Source organism: Amphibalanus amphitrite, unplaced genomic scaffold (genome assembly GCF_019059575.1).
Source record: "Amphibalanus amphitrite isolate SeventyFive unplaced genomic scaffold, NRLGWU_Aamphi_draft 000064F_arrow, whole genome shotgun sequence".
Lineage (NCBI taxonomy): Eukaryota > Metazoa > Arthropoda > Thecostraca > Balanomorpha > Balanidae > Amphibalanus > Amphibalanus amphitrite.
The window spans coordinates 1133133-1150783 of NW_024881560.1; the positions used below are offsets into that span (position 1 = coordinate 1133133).

Genomic DNA, 17651 nt, shown 5'->3' on the forward strand with positions numbered 1-17651 from the left:
AAACCGTTTGACCTTTTTCTGTTATTTCTTCACAGGTTGATGTGCAATGGAACAATCAATCATGCATATCATTCATTCAACCATTTTGGAAACTGCTTTCCTTTTTTAATGCATTACGGTACGTTTAATGCAGTAGCGAGACTGTCTCAAATAGCCCCACCAACTTTCGGCCTATGTGTTTTACGCCGCCAGAAATAAACACAACAACTTTATTTGAAAATTTCACTGTCATTGACTAAGAAATAGTCCTAGATAATCATCCTGTGCTTTTTAAAGCTTAGGATCACATCATATTATGACAGCCCTAGCATAAAGTAATGCAATTTTTTAGCAGACCGAAATGCTAGGTCCAACGAAAAACGAAAAGTTTGATTATAAGGGTTATTTAACTGTAGTTGAAAGAAATGCTTTTTGCTAGAAGTATCAAAATTTAATTTCCAATCGCATGGCATTAAAAGAATTATCCCTAGCTTGACCAATTTTCTTCAATTTCCTTGCAACCAAAACTGTCTCAAATAGCCCCACACTATGGGGCTATTTGAGACAGGCTTCAAGTATAAAAATAACTTTATTTATGGTTAATAGCTGAACCAAAATTGACCTTTTCTGAAAGCGGTTACAGAGAACTACGTTTTTGCAATTTACATGCTATAGGAAATATCAACCGTTTTGAAGGGAAAGGCCAAAAACTGTAAAATCCGTTTCAAATAGCCCCACTTTACGGTACATGAATATTCGGACAGAAGCGTCGCGACATCTGTATTGGTCAGATTACCTACAACTGACTATTGGCAGCAGGCACCCATCGCATCGGTCAGGCTAGGGCGTTAGGCCAATAAATACCACGCGCAGTTTACCTGCTGGAGTTCACATGGGTGATCCATATGGATTATGGGACCCGCATGGGATGCCCATCTCAATCTGTAGCCCATATGCACTGGCCCGCATGGCCCATTTTTATTCTATGTGGGCCCATATGGGTAGCCAATGTGACAATGTCCCATGTGGGCCAATCTGGATCTGGCCCATGTTCACCCGGTTCACCCGATATGGAACCCACTTGCTTGGGCAACGGGTATGTTTGCTGGGTACGGAGCTGAGAGCCATCTATCGGTGAATTGAAAGAAACAGGCCCTGATCTAGGTGGCAGCACTTTATGGCTCATCACCTTGCTCATCACCGTATTGGTATCGTATATTCGTTTACATATCGGCCTTGACATTTTACGAGTTCGGTGTTTACATCTTGAACTGAGGTGCCTGCGGTGAATCATTGGATGTGAATTTGTGGTCAGGAGCTGTGGTGGAACACTAACTAAAAGCTAGGGGCAGAGACGGCGTTATCTGAATCGTGTAAAATATTTTGTCGAAGTTGTATGGCTGCTGGTAAGTGTTGCAAGGCACGGTGCTTCTGCGCCTCAAGTGTCATAGCTGCACCATAATTGGCAATCTTACCTAATTTAATTAATAAGTCACCCGTTATAGAGTTGAGTGGTCACAATTAAACCTGGCTGTAATCATAAAATACCAATTTTGGCTATTTTAGCTGAATTTTGTCAAATTTGCAGCTTTCAGCAGGGGGTTTAGTTTTGAGTGTTTCAGTTTTGAGGAGGTGCATGTAACAGTATAGACACGTTTACACTTTACATAGGGTTTGTTGCAAGCTTATATCTTCGTCCGTGATGTTGCAAAAGATATCAATACTGCTTAAAATTTACCAAATGATCCCCTATAAATATTTGAAGACCACTGCATCAAAATTATTGCCAAATCAATAAACGAGCTAGAGCCTCGTCAAAAATGCTATGTAAACGCGACTAGTAAGGGGTGGTTCAAGGGTGTTTGTAAATGTAGGTACCCCTCTAAACTACCAAAAGTTTCAAATTTGATAAAGTTCAGATAAAATTACCCAAAATGGTATTATTTGAGGAAGGTCAGGTTTTGGTTGAGTTGTGATTTCAATTTATAAAGACAAAAAAAAAATAGTGAAAGATTGCATGTTATGCAACTTGCAAGTCACTTTATAGATAGGTAGGTACCTACCTACCTATCAATTGCTATTTTATCCTGCATCCTGGCTGAGGAAATTAGGTACTTACTTTTGAAGGAAAATTGAGCACTCATTGACATCCTGGTTTGGCATTTGAATGGTCAAGTCATGGATGATCCATGGTCAAGTAATGGTTCTGACTAGTGCAGGGGTGGAGAATTAGAGGTTTGGGGGTGCTCGAGCACCCCTGAAATTCAAAAGTTGCCATATAAATTATAATAGTGCTCCAGGAATGCTTAAATTAGATCTGAGACAAACTGCTTGGCTAAAGTTGTGAGGAGAGTGATGCTGCTGGAAAAACGTACATATATCTGCTTTTCTATGTAAGAATTTGTCGCTTCCATTCACCAGGTGCTAGAAAAGCACCCTTAGGGATTATGACAACTCTCCGCCCCTGAACTAGTGACTCAGTCACTCAAAGCACCTTATTCAAATCATTTTATTTTTATTTTCATAATTTTTCCTAAGCGTTTCATGAGTTCAACCTAACTTGGTACCTTACCATATCATTTTTGTTGTAAAGTCACAGTTTACAGTTGCAGAAATTTGCAGGTGACACAACACAAGTGGAACTGGCCATTGCCAGGGGGGGCTGTTTTCATCCACCCCTCAGGTTTTTCGGGAATATCTCCGAAACCGCTGAAGCTACGATGCTGAAATTTTCTGACTTCTCCTTAAACTAAATTGGGCACATTCCCTGAAAATTTCAAGTTCATAACTTTACCAGGGGCGGCTCCAGAGCACTGGGAATTGGGGGGTCCTATTCGTGAAGCGAGTCATTTGGGCGAAGATCACGATGCTGATGTATTATAACTGTATGCACCAGTTTTACGAACAGTGAATGAAAGGTATCATGTGATATTGATAACATAAACATATACAAAGTTATTGTGCATCCTCTTTTGACACGTTTTTGCTATAATAGGCGGATCCAGGCGTCCAAAAAGGGGGGGTTATGTTTTACCTCCCAACATAGGTGCCCTGACACCGCCTATGCATGACCAATACAATTGTAGTCGTTCTCTCATAAGAAAATTGTAACATAACAAGACCATTACCACCCTTTTTAGAAACAGTACCAACAAAAACCTTATTTACTTTACTTTTTGTGTACCCCCAATCTCAATGATCTGTATCCGCCTATGATTTTTGAAAATGCATATTTTTAGGATCCATGTGAATTCCTGGTTCATTCTCTATCGATCGGCAAAAGTTGCGTTATGATTGGTTCAGAAACATGGCCGTGATAAACAGTCTAAAATGCATCTGCAATTTGCCCGTTTTTACCCCCCTCTACCCCCCTATTGACATTTCTTAATTTTTTTTTTTTTTTTAGAAATGTAGATCACGTTGAGCGAAATCGAATGCCGTTTGAATTTTGAAAATCGGCCCGTTAGATCTCGAGATATCAAGGGGGGTCGTAAACAGCCCCCCCCCCTGCCACTAATAGGGGTAGCCAGGAGCCTGCCACTAATAGGGTTAAAACAATAAGCACACACCTTTCTAAACAATTTCAGAAGTTACATTTGAAACAATTTGGAAAGCATTGCTCTTCGAATACATTTTTTTTTTTTTTATAAATTTAGTGCGAACCTTTTGATAGGAAGGATTCACAGGAACAGAGCAACCGCTAAGCGAGGCTTGTCGCGGCGACCCTGCCCTCTACCCTCCGATCGCGCAATTCCGGTTCTACTTCTATGGCAGAATTTAGAGCCCAAAGTTTAACGTGCGCACATAGCCCGCACGGCCGGTCCCCTCACTGACTTCGCCTGGCTACGGCCTGCCACCAACCGCAACAATACCTGTCAGGAGGCCCATAAATGTCTAGCGTCCGTCGCGCTTCGAACTCGGACTGTTATAACCGGGAACGCGTGTTCTCACCACGTGGAGTCCAACGCTCTACCAATTGAGCTACGGGACCGGCTCATCCCTATATATGGCCTTGGGCTCATCCAGTGAATAAAGATGGGAGTTGGGAGATAGTACAGCAATGGTCATCACTTCCCATTTTTATATTGGGACTAGAGGGACAGCATTACGCGCAGCGTAAAGAGGGACAGCATTACGCGCAGCGTAATGAATCAATTTTCAATAAAATCGGCCCAGTAGCGGCCGAGTTTTTGCCAGAATAAATTTGGCGTCTCCTGGCCGGCGGTGCTCTGTTCCGGTATTCATTGCCAAAGGTCAGTGACCTGCCGGCTCTGATTTCCCTCAGTTTTGCAGCGAAGAAACTGAGCCTAAGGCGCGTGCCGTCTGCTCGGCGCCGGCCGCGGCCAAAATTCCGCAAAGATGCGCCCGCCACGTGCACACCGCTGCACGCACCCCCACCAAAATTTAATACGACAAACAGATGCACGCGTCCGACTTGCGTCGAAAATTTCACCCCCGTAGCCCGCACCGTTCCGGAGCAATAGCCCGCCAAGCGTGACTGACGCGTTACATACATACATACATACATACATACGGACAGACGTTTTGATTTTTATATATGTGACTAGAGGGACAGCATTACGCGCAGCGTAATAAATCAAGTTTCAATAAAATCGGCCCAGTAGCGGCCGAGTTATTGCCAGAATAAATTTGGTGACTCCTCCTGGCCGGCGGTGCTCTGTTCCGGTATTCATTGCCAAAGGTCAACGACCTGCCGGCTCTGATTTCCCTCATTTTCGCAGCGAACAATCTGAGCCTAGGGCACGTGCTCTCTGATCGGCGCCGGCCGCGGCCCAAAATCCCACAAAGATGCGCCCGCCACGTGCAAACCACCGAGCGCACCCCCTCGAAAAGTTGATACGACAAACAGATGCACGCGTCCGACTTGCGCCAAAAATTTCACCCCCGTAGCCGGCACCGTTCCGGAGCAATAGCCCGCCAAGCGTGACTGACGCGTCACATACATACATACATACATACGGACATTTTGATTTTTATATATGTGACTAGAGGGACAGCATTACGCGCAGCGTAAAGAGGGACAGCATTACGCGCAGCGTAATGAATCAATTTTCATTAAAATCGGCCCAGTAGCGGCCGAGTTATGGCCAGAATAAATTTGGCGTCTCCTCCTGGCCGGCGGTACTCTGTTCCGGTATTCATTGCCAAAGGTCAACGACCCCCAGGGATGTTTCCGCTCATGGTTTTGCAAGCGAAGAAACTGAGCCTAAGGCGCGTGATCTCTGATCGGCACCGGCCGCGGCCCAAAATCCCGCAAAGATGCGCCCGCCACGTGCAAACCACCGAACCCACCCCCACCAAAATTTAATACGACAAACAGATGCACGCGTCCGACTCGGCGCCAAAGTTTCAACCCCGCAACACCCACCGTTCCGGAGCAACAGCCCGCCAAGCGTGACTGACGCGTTACATACATACATACATACGGACATTTTGATTTTTATATATGTAAACTAGAGGGACAGCATTACGCGCAGCGTAATAAATAAATTTTCATTAAAATCGGCCAAGTAGCGGCCGAGTTATGGCCAGAATAAATTTGGCGTCTCCTCCTGGCCGGCGGTGCTCTGTTCCGGTATTCATTGCCAAAGGTCAACGACCTCCGACTCTGTTTTCCCTCATTTTCGCAGCGAACAATCTGAGCCTAGGGCACGTGCTCTCTGCTCGGCGCCAGCCGCGGCCCAAAATCCCGCAAAGATGCGCCCGCCACGTGCACACCGCTCCACGCACCCCCTCCAAAATTTAATACAACAAACAGATGCACGCGTCCGACTTCAGTCGAAAATTTCACCCCCGTAGCCCGCACCGTTCCGGAGCAATAGCCCGCCAAGCGTGACGGACGCGTCACATACATACATACATACATACGGACATTTTGATTTTTATATAAGTAAATTTGGGAGATGCAGCAATGGTCATCATTTCCCATTGTATATATACTAAAATGTTGTTTTTTTCTATGTATTGCGTCTCGTCCGCAGTAGTGACACATTATGACTTTTTAGTTTCGATCTGGACTACTTACTCCCTACCCCACTCATTCATTCTCATTCGTCACAGGTTTGGACGTGGAACCACCAAGATGGCTTGCCTGAACTGGTGCTGCTGCTGTGTTCCTCTCCGGAGCGGAGCGCTCACGATCGCCATCCTCTACCTCGTCGTCAACGTCGGCGTGCTATTTGGATGGGCTTGCTGGTTTTTTGCTGAAGTGGGCATGTACAATGCCACTCCTGTTGAAGACGACGATTACAGACATTATCGTTTCCGGACCATCAGGTTCTTGGGCTTTATACTGGGCGTATTGTGTTTGGCGTGCGGTATCAACATCACAATGGACAGTCTCCTGGTGCACGGCATCCGCAGGAACCAGCGCAGGTTCATGCTGCCCTGGGTGGTGTGGTACGGCATCTTCACGTCGCTGGTCACGCTCTCCCTGCTGGGCACCGAACTCTATCTGCTCGTCGAATATGTGGATGCGGCGAAAAATCCATACGACGGCATTGGCATCCTGATCGCCTTCCTGGTCATGATTGGCAGCGTGGCGGCCATCACCCTGCCGGTGATGTGGTACTGGTATGCGTGCGTGCTGTCCTACTACGTCGTGCTGGCGCCCAGCGACGTGTACGTTATGGAGGCGCTGCGGGAGACGACTGGCCCGGAGGGAGCGCGTCTGGCCCGTCGACCCTTGGAGGACACCAAATAGTCGGTGGGCACTGCTTGGTGCCGTACATTTATATGGGCCAAAGCCGGGGGGGGGGGGGAGAGTAGGGTGCAGCACGGAACGGGTGGGCAAAAAGGGCAAGCGACTGTGAATGGCGGTGTGTGCAATGAATAAAATTGTACTTTCAAAGCTTGGCTTGGAAAATGTTTGACGCTTTGCTATACTTTTACCGATAGGGGGTTTGACCATATCCAGCGGACCAAGTGCTAACCGGAACTCTCACGCTGTTCCAAGGGGCCAGGCAGCGGCAATGCCACGTGTACTGCCCGGCAATTGAACCAAAATGTCTAAACCTAGAGGCAAGAAACTTACCCATGGCCCAGGATGCTCTCCTACTGTTACCGAATATGCACGAGTATTTTTTTGTGTTTTTGCTCTCCAGTCGAGGGTCTAACCAGTTCATTCATGCCATCCTCCAGATGCCTTTCGTTTGTAATGCGATGCGAGGATCTCGTTGATGATAATAAGATTAAGAAATTCGCATGCCGTGATCTGATAGCGTTAGGTGGGGAGACCGTGCATGTGTTGCACAATGTATAACGTCTAAATCGCTCATTACATCGGTGTTCAGCGATCGGACAAAGACAGTTGCGTATTGCTCATCGTGTGTGACTGGACGTACAATTTGCTGGCTGTTCTAGCCAAGCGGTCTGGGAGGAGGTAGGAGAAGCAATGTTGAGATTTCTTAGAGTTTGTATTCCCTGTGACGCTGCCAGCTGCCGATTGTGTCCTAAAAATATTTTTATATCCGTATTTAAGCGTTACACAATGAAAGGTTCACATGGATACTCAACAGACCGACTGTTAACAAATGTGTATTGTTTATGTGCGATTGAAGTCGCGAACATGCGGTATGGTGCCTTCGCGTGCGTCATGGATAGGGCATGAAGGGTAGTGCTTCGCTTTGCTATAGCCCATATTCATTGATAGCAATAAAATACATTGAGCAGGAAAAAAAACACTCATTGATTTTGGCCGTGCGGCATGTCCAGAGCAAGGGATCAGTGTGCTTGGAAAAACAAATAGGGAGGCCGCCGTTATTCAAATAATCTGCAATTAATCGCTGCACCATCATCACCATCATATATATTTTTGCGGCACATGGGGAGTAAGTAAGAACAAGAAAACAAACTGCAAACGAGACGCAGCATTTGGCTCCTAAGGATCTTAGGTCAAAAAGCCTGATTCCCTTGTACAGGGACCCAGGACTACAAAATACTAGTGCGATGGTTGCTTAAAAGTTAGGTAGGGGAAGCCGGGGGAAGCCCGGCATAGTAAGCTCTTTTTCATTTTTATTACATACCATACGTGCTGTATAAAATGTTGATATCCTCCTAGCTAGCTAAGTTCATTGGCCGTGTTTTCCCAAAAATTCGGTTTCGTGGAATAAGTATAAGGTTGAGAAAATCGAGTTTTAAAAAGTGTTGATTTTTCTGGGGTAAGCCCGGCATAGGGGTAACGCCGGCCACCTCCCCAGCGCTTTACAACGAGTTGATGAAACCATTATGTGTTTTCCAAATATTAACGGAAAGTGAAATATTAAGGTGCTGATTAGCTCTGGACATCTTAGAGTTTATGTCACTACTGGTATTTTAGCTAGCGTCTACTACATATACAGTACAGGTCGATGAAAATCGTGATGCAAAATTGACAAAAAATGTGTATTTCAAAATTCCTTAAAATTTATTTTTCTTTTTACCTTAATGCATCATATTGCATATCATTCGACTCGGCTGATGAAGAAGAACACAACGACACCATTTTTGAAGCTCTAGCTTCATTGTCTGTCGCGTTATCTGCAAAAACGTAGTTTGACCCTAGTTGACCTTAAAGGGACCCTCCCACCTTCAAAAAAGTTAATGAATTGGCACGAAAGTGATGTCGCTCGGTTCAGAAAGAGCGAAAACGAATATCTACCAAATTTCATCGAAAAATATTCACCGGTTTTCAAGATATTAGACTTTTACTTTTGTTTACTTTTTGGGATCTCCGCTGTTCCTAGCGACTTTATTTGAAAGTGCGGCATTTGTTGCGCGCAAAGCAGCATATACCACCGCGTGCTACCAAACGTTTTAGTAAAAGATTTAAAAATCGTTAGATCTCCGCTGACGTCACAAATTCTAAGGGGGCATACCAATGCACTAGCCCCTTAGAATCCGAAAACTGCAAGTTTGAAATTCCATATCTCCGAATTAAAGCATTTGTCGATGTTGTGAGTGCCCAAACCGGTATTTTCAGGCCATGGCCACCAATTTGGCTATCTCAACTCAAAACTAATGTTAAGGTGGGAGTGTCCCTTTAAGTGACATGACTGGCTTTGTCTATGATAACATGTTTATTTTCGAAATTTATCTTTGATCTAGGTGTAAACCAATCCTGCTTAGTACCTATTATCTCATGGAAAACAGTGGTTTAGTGGCATTGCTCTCGGACTCTCGGTTGGGGGTAAGCTTGGCCACTCGCCCGGGGTTACCCCAATGTGCTAATTTTTATTTTAGAACAGCGATATTCGAAAAAATGTCATACTTAAGCCAGCCTGCCTCGTCACCCCTCACTACAAACACTTAAACGGTCCTTACATAACATTCGTATGAATATCAGTACTGTATGGTATAACATTAACAGTGCAAGATATCTCACTTTTTAGCTAAAAACCCTTAAAATATCATTTTTGCGCTATAACTTTAACAATATGCAATTTTTGTCAGCCTTAACTTTTTTGCTGGCGTTACCTTAGCTGCCACGCTGAAAGGACAAACAGTTGAGCATTTTATTGTGAATAATTTAGCCGGAAACGGGGTGGCCGGGCTTCCCCCGCGCCCGGGCTTCCCCCGGCTTCCCCTACCTATAACCTAAGGACGGTACCGATGTATTGTGATGTTTCAGGTGGGATGTTTTTTCTGTTAATATGCTCCCAGGCCCCAGAATGACGAGCGCATTTCATACCAGGTGAACGCGTTCACTGGTCCGTCGTAATAAGTGCCCTCTTACTTCTCTTCCTGGATCCATGAACGAGTCTACTGACGACAGTCCCCACTGAAAGAGCTTGTAACAGATTAATAAGATCGATGGCATTGGTAAGATCTCCATGTAACAATTTGCTAGCTGGGAGTTGAGAAAAATATTTGCCATGTTAGTTTTAACATTGGTCCTGACAGACATGACTAACAGGACCCCATACAATTACAGACCAACTGACCTGTCACAAACGCCGTGTGGCGGTAGCCGCAACTGAGACTGACGATTTCCTCGTCAGATGGCACTGGCGTCGGCAGGCAGGCCCCGGGCGCGTCGCCGAGCCCGCACTGGCCGTCCTCGTTACTGCCCCAGGCAAACAGCTGACCGTGGTCTGTCAGCAGGGCAGGGGTCAGGGAGCAGGGCCGGCGGAGGGGCGAGGGTCAGCGGGTAGGGGCGAGGTCAGCGGCCACGGGCGATGAAGTCAGAAGAACATAGCCAACACGACTGCCAAGGGCTCAGTGCGTCTCGGTCTCACCAAGATTCTTACAGATATCAGGTTATCACAGGTTATCACTACTGCTAAAACACCTGACCAATAATTATCAACTGGTGGGGTGGGGTGGGGGTGGGGGTGATGAGCGACACGTGTTGCACTGAGCATTGAGCAGCTTTCAGGAGTAGGTCAACTCACTTACAAGTCAAAAGAACCATAATATTGATGTCGATGCCGGGCATTATACCTAGACCTCGCTTTCAACTGGAGGGAGCATGGACGACAATGGAGAGCTCTCACCGACGAACAGAGGAAGGAAGGTACCGAGCGGCTGTCTGGGGTTCTTTGGTGATCGGCGAAAGGGATGGCTGTCACACCGAGCCAATTAGGCATGCGGAAGCTCTCCCACAGCCAAAGTTTAGAAAAATTAGGGGAAGATGGGGGAACACCGACCCCCTTAACCTTTAAGGGTCTAGTCACGCAATTTTTGGCCAAATAATCAATCTTTCAAATTCATTAGATTGTCGCATCAATTTTACATACATATCAAACAATTGTTTTCTTGTAGTGTCGTTCATAATTGCATTATGCCACATTTAGTAAATGTCTACATTTTTTGGGGTAGCACCGACCGTTGGGTAACACCGCCCGAGCTCAGCAGGCAACGAAATTTGCAGATTGCTGGACTATTAAGTTGTTCTTCTTATCATAAATTTCGAGGCGTTTTAGTAGATTTCTAAAATACAATGGAAACGACTTTATTATATCGTATATCCCTGGGACAATGTAGTAGGTACTCATTTATATAACTATACGACTTAAAGTTCCAAAATTTCATTTTCTAGAAATTTTTCATAATCCTCTAAAAAGAAAACATAGCAACAACGTTCTTTCTTTATTTGAAATGCGCCACTCCTGGGTTAGGTGTCACAATGTGCTTTTAAATACCGAATTTCCCAAGTTGGCGGTGTTAACCCGGCAGGCGGTGGGCCTACCAGCCACCTTCCGCGCGGTGGGGGGGGGGCATTTTTGCCCCCCCCCCGTATCTCCGAAACTACTGGACGGATCCGGAAAATTCAAACGGCGTTCGATAGCCCTGTCAAATTTGTCGAGCGAAACCAAATTTCATTGACCTCGGGGTCACCGATGACGTCACAGGTCAGGTCAAAGATAAAATGTTTCACCGTTCACGGGGCTTCTAGGGAAAGCGCTATAACACCGAGTAAAACGCATTTTGTCGAAAATCAGCGATAAGGCGTCAGTTGTCTAGTACAGGTCTCGCGGGTTTTAAGCGTAGGTTTTGCTTTTCCGGCTATATCTTTTTCGTCATCAGCTTTGTAGGCTTGAAAATGTGACCGATTTATTCGTATAGCTCCTTTCCATGATCATGGAAAGAGGTTTGATCGTGTGCCGGCTAGTTTCGGAGAAATTAAAAGAAAACCTCAAAATTCGCCGTTTGGGGCATTCTGACCGTGGCTTCCCTGCAGTCGCCTATGACTACAGTGGTGCCATCCAACGGGTAGGACGCTGAAACACAGAGGCATGAATGAATCCAGCGCGTGGTGAACGGTGGATAGAGGCGGGACTCGGCAGAGGCTGCGGCCCGCGCAGGGCGTCCTTGGACAGTGCAGCGGGCGAGCCTTCGGGCGGTGAGGCCAGAGGTCACGACAGCCAGGCTCTGTTTGGCATGAAGGGAGGGGAGGCGCTCGCCTCAGCCAGCCTGCCTCAGCTAACTCAGCCGGTTTGGTGGTGGTGGTGGTGGTGGTGTGTGTGTGTGGGGGGGGGGGCGGCAGGCGAGAGGGGCTAGAACGAACGGGATAAAATAGAATGAAAATGTCGTGCCATGATCAACTTACAATATTGTTTACCTAATAAGCATTTATAAACATTACGAAAGAAAAGGACCCACCATAATAAATTGAGAAATATACAGGAAATGTTATTTTTCGATTTTACCGTTCACTTTTAATGGAAACCCTACTTCTAATAAGGGGTGATGAAATGAACCCCTGTCCTTGCTTTTTCCTGAATAACTCGCGTAAATAGTGGCGGATAGCAGCGAAACTTTCATTGCCGTAAGTTATTTTTCTCAACATAAGTAAATAAATACCCATGCGGTCAGGAGTCAGGATAAGTTCAGACCATCTGCAATTAAAAGTTAACACATACCCTGGAAATTTCATGATCTTGACCAAAATGACCTTTGGTCTGTGACCAGTTTTTAGAGCCCATTATAGGCCAGAATGGGCATTCGACGTGTCAGGTCTCATTAACCGTTCGTTTCTAGACTTGTGATAAGAAACGTCCCAACATGTGAAATTATGTTTGGTCTCTTATGTCTTATTCGGCCGGGACCAGCGGAGGAACTTGGCTGGTGCCTTCAGGGCTGCTTAACTACAAATTTGCCGATCTGCGGAGCGCATGGAGCCGATCTAGCCAGGTTCAAAACCACTAGGAATGACATTGCGGCACAGCCAATCTTCAAGGTTTCCGCGCCCCTAGAATATCTGCTGTTTAGCTGCCGGTTTCCGGTCACATGGCCTAAAGGCGAGGTCACTAGCGATGGAAATGGAAACACGTTGAACAGGCTAGCTGTGAGAAGGATTAACGTTCATTTTAAATCCGTGCATTGTCACTTAATACTAATACAGACCGTTTTCTAAAATGGCTAATTTCTCTCTCTCCCTCTCTCGCCCTCGCTCTCTCGCTCTCTCTCGCTGTCTGCCTCTGTCTCTGTCTCTGTCTCTGTCTCTGTCTCTGTGTCGTCGGGAGGCCAACTCTGGTCATCCCATGGAGCACTTCGCATAATATCCTCTCTCTCTCTCTCTCTCTCTCTCTCTCTCTCTCTCTCTCTCTCTCTCTCTCTCTCTCTCCCTCTCTCTCTCCCTCTCTCTCTCTCTCTCTCTCTCTCTCTCTCTCTCTCTCTCTCTCCCCCGAAAGCTCCATAAAAGCTCACGACAAAAACTTCTAGGCAGGTCTAGACCCTTCCGACTATTGGGTCATTAAACTGACTTGGAAGGTCAATGCATGACCTATGGTCAACGAATGACCTATGATCTATAAGGGTATCATCGGCTTCCTCTCGTCACGTGCAACATGCTCCTTCTTTTCAAGAAGCTCTAGTTTGATCAAAAGCCGATCAACTGTGGGCCGATCAACTGTGGCCAACAAAAGCCGATTCATCCCCACCCAACCGCTAGCGCCTGCGAAAACGCCGATATGGGTGCGAGTTATGGCATATTTCTTTATAAACAATGTTATGTTTTACTTTTTTAGTGGCTCACATCGATTTTGTTCTAAAAATAACGCAAAAATCAGCATACAGTGATGTTACTTAAATTTTTACGCCTAGTATCCTTTTATTAATACTGCAATATCATTCATGCAACATATTTCTTGGTCAATTTGTGACAAAGTTTTGGAAATATAGTGCAGCAGAAAACAAAGCTTTGTTGTGAAACGACCTCCAGCCTCAGCAGGTCACGGTTAATCCTCGCCCCGCTGGGGGGTGGGGGGGGGGGGGTGGGCAATATAGCCCTCCTATGTATTTTCCTGTATAGCAAGAAAACGGCGGCGCGCAGCCCCGCTAAATTTTCAGTAGCTTGCCGGGCATCAATGTGACACCTTCACACAAAATTTCAAGTCTTAGATTACCTTAGGTCAGGAGTTATTGAGGTCAAACTGAGGTCATGTTCGAGCAAAAATGAGCAAAAAACATGAAATCTTGAAACGCTCACAAAAGCTACTGTTAACAAGCAACTTCAAAGCTCTCTATCTGGTCGTGTAGAGAAAAGACGGCGCTACAAAACTCCAATCTGGGATTTTCAAACTTTTGAGCCTTTGACCCCCCAAATCAAACAATTGGTCTGTTAAAAAAAATCAAAAAGTTTTCGAGTTAAAAAGAACGAAATATATATGATAATCCCTGCTTTCTTCGATCTACATAACAAATTGTTGATCGATACCTCCTTTTTTGGCCAAGTTATAGCGAAAAACATATTCAAAATTGATGACGTCAATTTTAACTCAACTTCTAGCAATTCTGGACCACGTAGCGCAAAACAAAGACCACCATTAGACTCCCCGTGACGAGCTGCATCAAATTGATACCCATTTCATGCAGAAATATGAAATTAGAAATTTGACCTGACCTTTACCTGACCTTTACCAGAACATAACCTAAACTGGCCCCAAAGGCTGCCTGACCCACATAATCGCATTTGTCATGTAAAATGGACCAGAAAACATGCATCACATAATAGTTATTTTCATATTGTGACCCTCAGTGACCTAACCTCTGTGACCTGACCTGGTATCGATGACCCCAAATAGCAAAATATGTGTTTGACTGTTTGACGAACAATTTCCCATCGAAAACTGTCATTCATCGATTCCTTATCCATGAATGACATGCATTTTACTATTGTATTTCAGTTGAGACAAGTATAATAACACGGAACAAAATTATGCGTTTGTTATTAAATTATGCGTTGTTATTAAAATTGTGTTTATTAAATTATGCGTTTCGGCTAAGTAGCTGATGACAGCTATTTAGCCGAAACGCGTTCTTCTATCATTTTTGTTCCGTGTTATTATGCATTTTACTCGATTTTGCAACACATTTCTTGAAATGCCTGTAAACGGTGAAAATTCGACATTTGACCTGTGACGTCATCGCCCGGTTTGACCGAGGTCAATGAAATTGAGCCAAAAGGTATTTCCTCGTTGGGGCCATCGAACACCGTTTGCTTCTTGTCGCTATTTTGCGTGGTTCTCGATATCTTAGGGGGGGGGGGTGACAAAATGCTCCCCCCCCCCAATGGGACCGATGCTCGGTAGACCCTAATGGGGCGCGGCTTAAATGACAGAACTGTTCCCAAGAAATAACATTACAGTCGTCTCCCAGCCTCAATGCAATGGTAAGCGGCTAAAACTTTGAACGACTACCTATGGATCGGCACGCTGCCGGCTCACCCCGCCCGCTGGCTACTGGTGGCCTTGACCGTTCAATGCGGATTGGCCAACGGCCGAGGTCGTGCGCTGGTCAGCACGCAGAGAGGACGGGACGCGGTACTGCACATTGTGAGTGACCTCTGACCTTTCCCCGTCCCCTGACCGCATGCCGTGTCGCCGGCCCAGACGATTGAAACCGGTTCTAGCCTCTACGCAGGCTCCCACTCTTACCCTTCCCTCCCCACTTTACTATGTGCCGTAGTACGCGCTCGCGAGTAACTGGGCGGAGCAAATGGTCACCGATACAGAGGCGGAACTGGTTGCCCTCCCGCTCGCCGAGCGACCTACCGCTAAAACCCGCGAGACCTGTACATATGTTGCTATTAGAGGTCACTGGTCATACCAGGTCAGGTCAGAGGTCAGGTCACCAAAGGTCACCAAGGGTCACCACATGAGCCCAACTTTACTAACGTTATGCGATGCATGTTTTATGGCTAGTTTTTCATTTCCAACTCAATGGTGTTGGTTATAAGACCATCAGGTACGGTTTAGGTCACTTCCTGGTGGAGGTCAGGTCAAGGTCAGGTCAAAAAAGGTCAAATTTCAAAGTTGATATTTTTGCATAAAATGGGTATCGATTCGATGCAGCTCGTCACGGGGAGTCTAATGGTGGTCTTTGTTTTGCGCTACGAGTTCTAGAATTGCTAAAAATTGAGTTTGAAAATTTGACGTCATCAATTTTGAACAGTTTTTTTCGCTATAACTTGGCCAAAAAAAAGAGGTATCGATCTCAAATTTGGTATGTAGATAGAAGGCGGTAGGGACTATCACATATACTCCGTTTTTTCGAAATTCAAAAAAAAATTGGATTTTTTGGCTATTATATTCAAAAAATCTATTTTTTTATTTTTGGGGGTCAAAATCCAAAAAATTCGAAAAACCGAAATAGCAGTTTTGTAGCCCATTTAATTCCACACCTTTTATGTCTGAAACATTTTTCTGTATCTCTAAAGCTGTAGGCCTGACAGCTCTTTCCGCGAAACCTTTTTTTGGGTCGAAAATGGCAAAAATGACGTCACTCTGACGTCATTAGCGGCCAACCTATCATAGCATTTGGAAAAATTTTTGGTCACCATGTGCGCTAGCTGCTCCCGGGAGGGTACTGAAAGTTTGGTGACGATCGGCGCAGCGGTTCTCGAGATATATTGAAAAAACTAAAGGGGGGCAAAAAAAATGCCACCACCCCCCACCGCCTGGAAGGTTAACCGAGTGTCTACATTTTTCTAAAACATCCTTCGGTTCTGCGACACCTGAGCGAGCGTCATTTCAGCGAACGACATTTGAGCGAAGCCTTTTCAGCGATTATCAATTTAAGCGATTGACTTTTTCAGCGATTGTCAAGTCGGCGAATTCAATCACAGCGATTATCAACTTAAGCGAGGACCAGAATCAGCGAAACCAGATTGAGCGAATATATGGAGGTCAATGGGGGACCAATTGAGCGAACACAGTTACAGCGAGACCGAACGCGACGGAAGTCAATCATTTGCTACTTTTCGGGAATTCTTGCCCTTGGAATACCCGCTTGGTATGTGTCATGCTTCAAGCTGCGCGCGGCAAATTAAAAATTGTCTTTTAAGCTTGGAAACCACAAAAATATCTGGCCTCATTCTGCAACTTTGCTGGAAATGTCGAACGTGAGAGATAGGACGATGGAAGGAATGCCAAGGACCAATTATAAACTCGAGGGATGGCACAGGGGGATCCAATCTATGTTTCAGGGACCTCACCCAAATATCTGGAAATTCGTACGGTGCTTGGGGCAAGAACAAATTTTACAACTTGGGGAACTGATCCAAATTCAAGCGGGGGCATTGCGCGAAAAACAGCACAAGCAATATGAATCTCTGAACAAACGTTTGGTCATCATTATTGGCAAACAGCAGGGAGGGGGGGGGTGAAATCGAACCGCTGTAATTTTTAGAAATGTGGCATTAAATTTGGAGCTTAATGTCTGAACTTTGAACGTGACATCCGCCATCCAGTTCCGGATAACCATGAAAAGTTCCGGAAACATTCGTTGTACGAAAGCTCGCAAAAAAAAATACACCGTTACGGGACGATTAAGTGTTTCGCTGAAATGACAGTCGCTCAAACTGTAGTCGACGAAAAAGATGTCGCTGAAACATAGCTTTCGCTTAAATTGATAATAGCTATATTTGATAATCGTTCAATTTGATATTCGCTTAGTTGCCAGTCGCTGAAAATGGTTCGCTCAAATGACGTTCGCTCAAATGACACTCGCTAAAGTCGCTCGCACCGACATCCTTCAATATGGCAGCACGACAAAAATTTCGCTCGAGCAGGAGCGCGTAATGCTTGGAGGAGTCCCAATTATGGCATAAAATACTACTTCAGGACTAAAGTCTGTCAAATAAGATCAGTTTTCTTCTGTTTATTATGCTAGAAAAAGTAGGGGAAGATGGGGGAACACCGACCCCCTTAACCTTTTAGGGTCTAGTCACG

At 45.4% G+C, this 17651-nt stretch overlaps 2 protein-coding genes across 4 annotated transcripts in view; one reads left to right on the forward strand and one right to left on the reverse strand.

Moving 5' to 3' along the window:
* The first annotated feature begins 1184 nt into the window (after window positions 1–1184).
* Window positions 1185–7680, forward strand: LOC122378721. 3 transcript variants are annotated; one of them, XM_043360158.1, is made up of 2 exons: window positions 1185–1385; window positions 6061–7680. In XM_043360158.1, the coding sequence occupies exon 2, from the start codon at window positions 6083–6085 to the stop codon at window positions 6701–6703; it is 621 nt and encodes a 206-aa protein (XP_043216093.1). In that variant the 5' UTR covers window positions 1185–1385; window positions 6061–6082; the 3' UTR covers window positions 6704–7680. The 3 variants fall into 3 exon arrangements, with proteins under 3 accessions (XP_043216093.1, XP_043216092.1, XP_043216091.1); XM_043360157.1 differs by having other exon boundaries at window positions 1201–1255; XM_043360156.1 differs by lacking the exon at window positions 1185–1385 and adding an exon at window positions 2001–2030.
* Window positions 7681–9562: 1882 nt separating this feature from the next.
* The window catches only part of LOC122378760 (X-linked retinitis pigmentosa GTPase regulator-like), a 31076-nt gene continuing 22987 nt past the window's right edge, over window positions 9563–17651 (reverse strand). The window contains exons 6-7 of the mRNA XM_043360225.1: window positions 9921–10070; window positions 9563–9573 (exon numbers count right to left, since the gene is read on the reverse strand). Coding sequence (XP_043216160.1) covers window positions 9563–9573; window positions 9921–10070 — 161 coding nt within the window. The remainder of the gene's footprint in view (window positions 9574–9920; window positions 10071–17651) is intronic.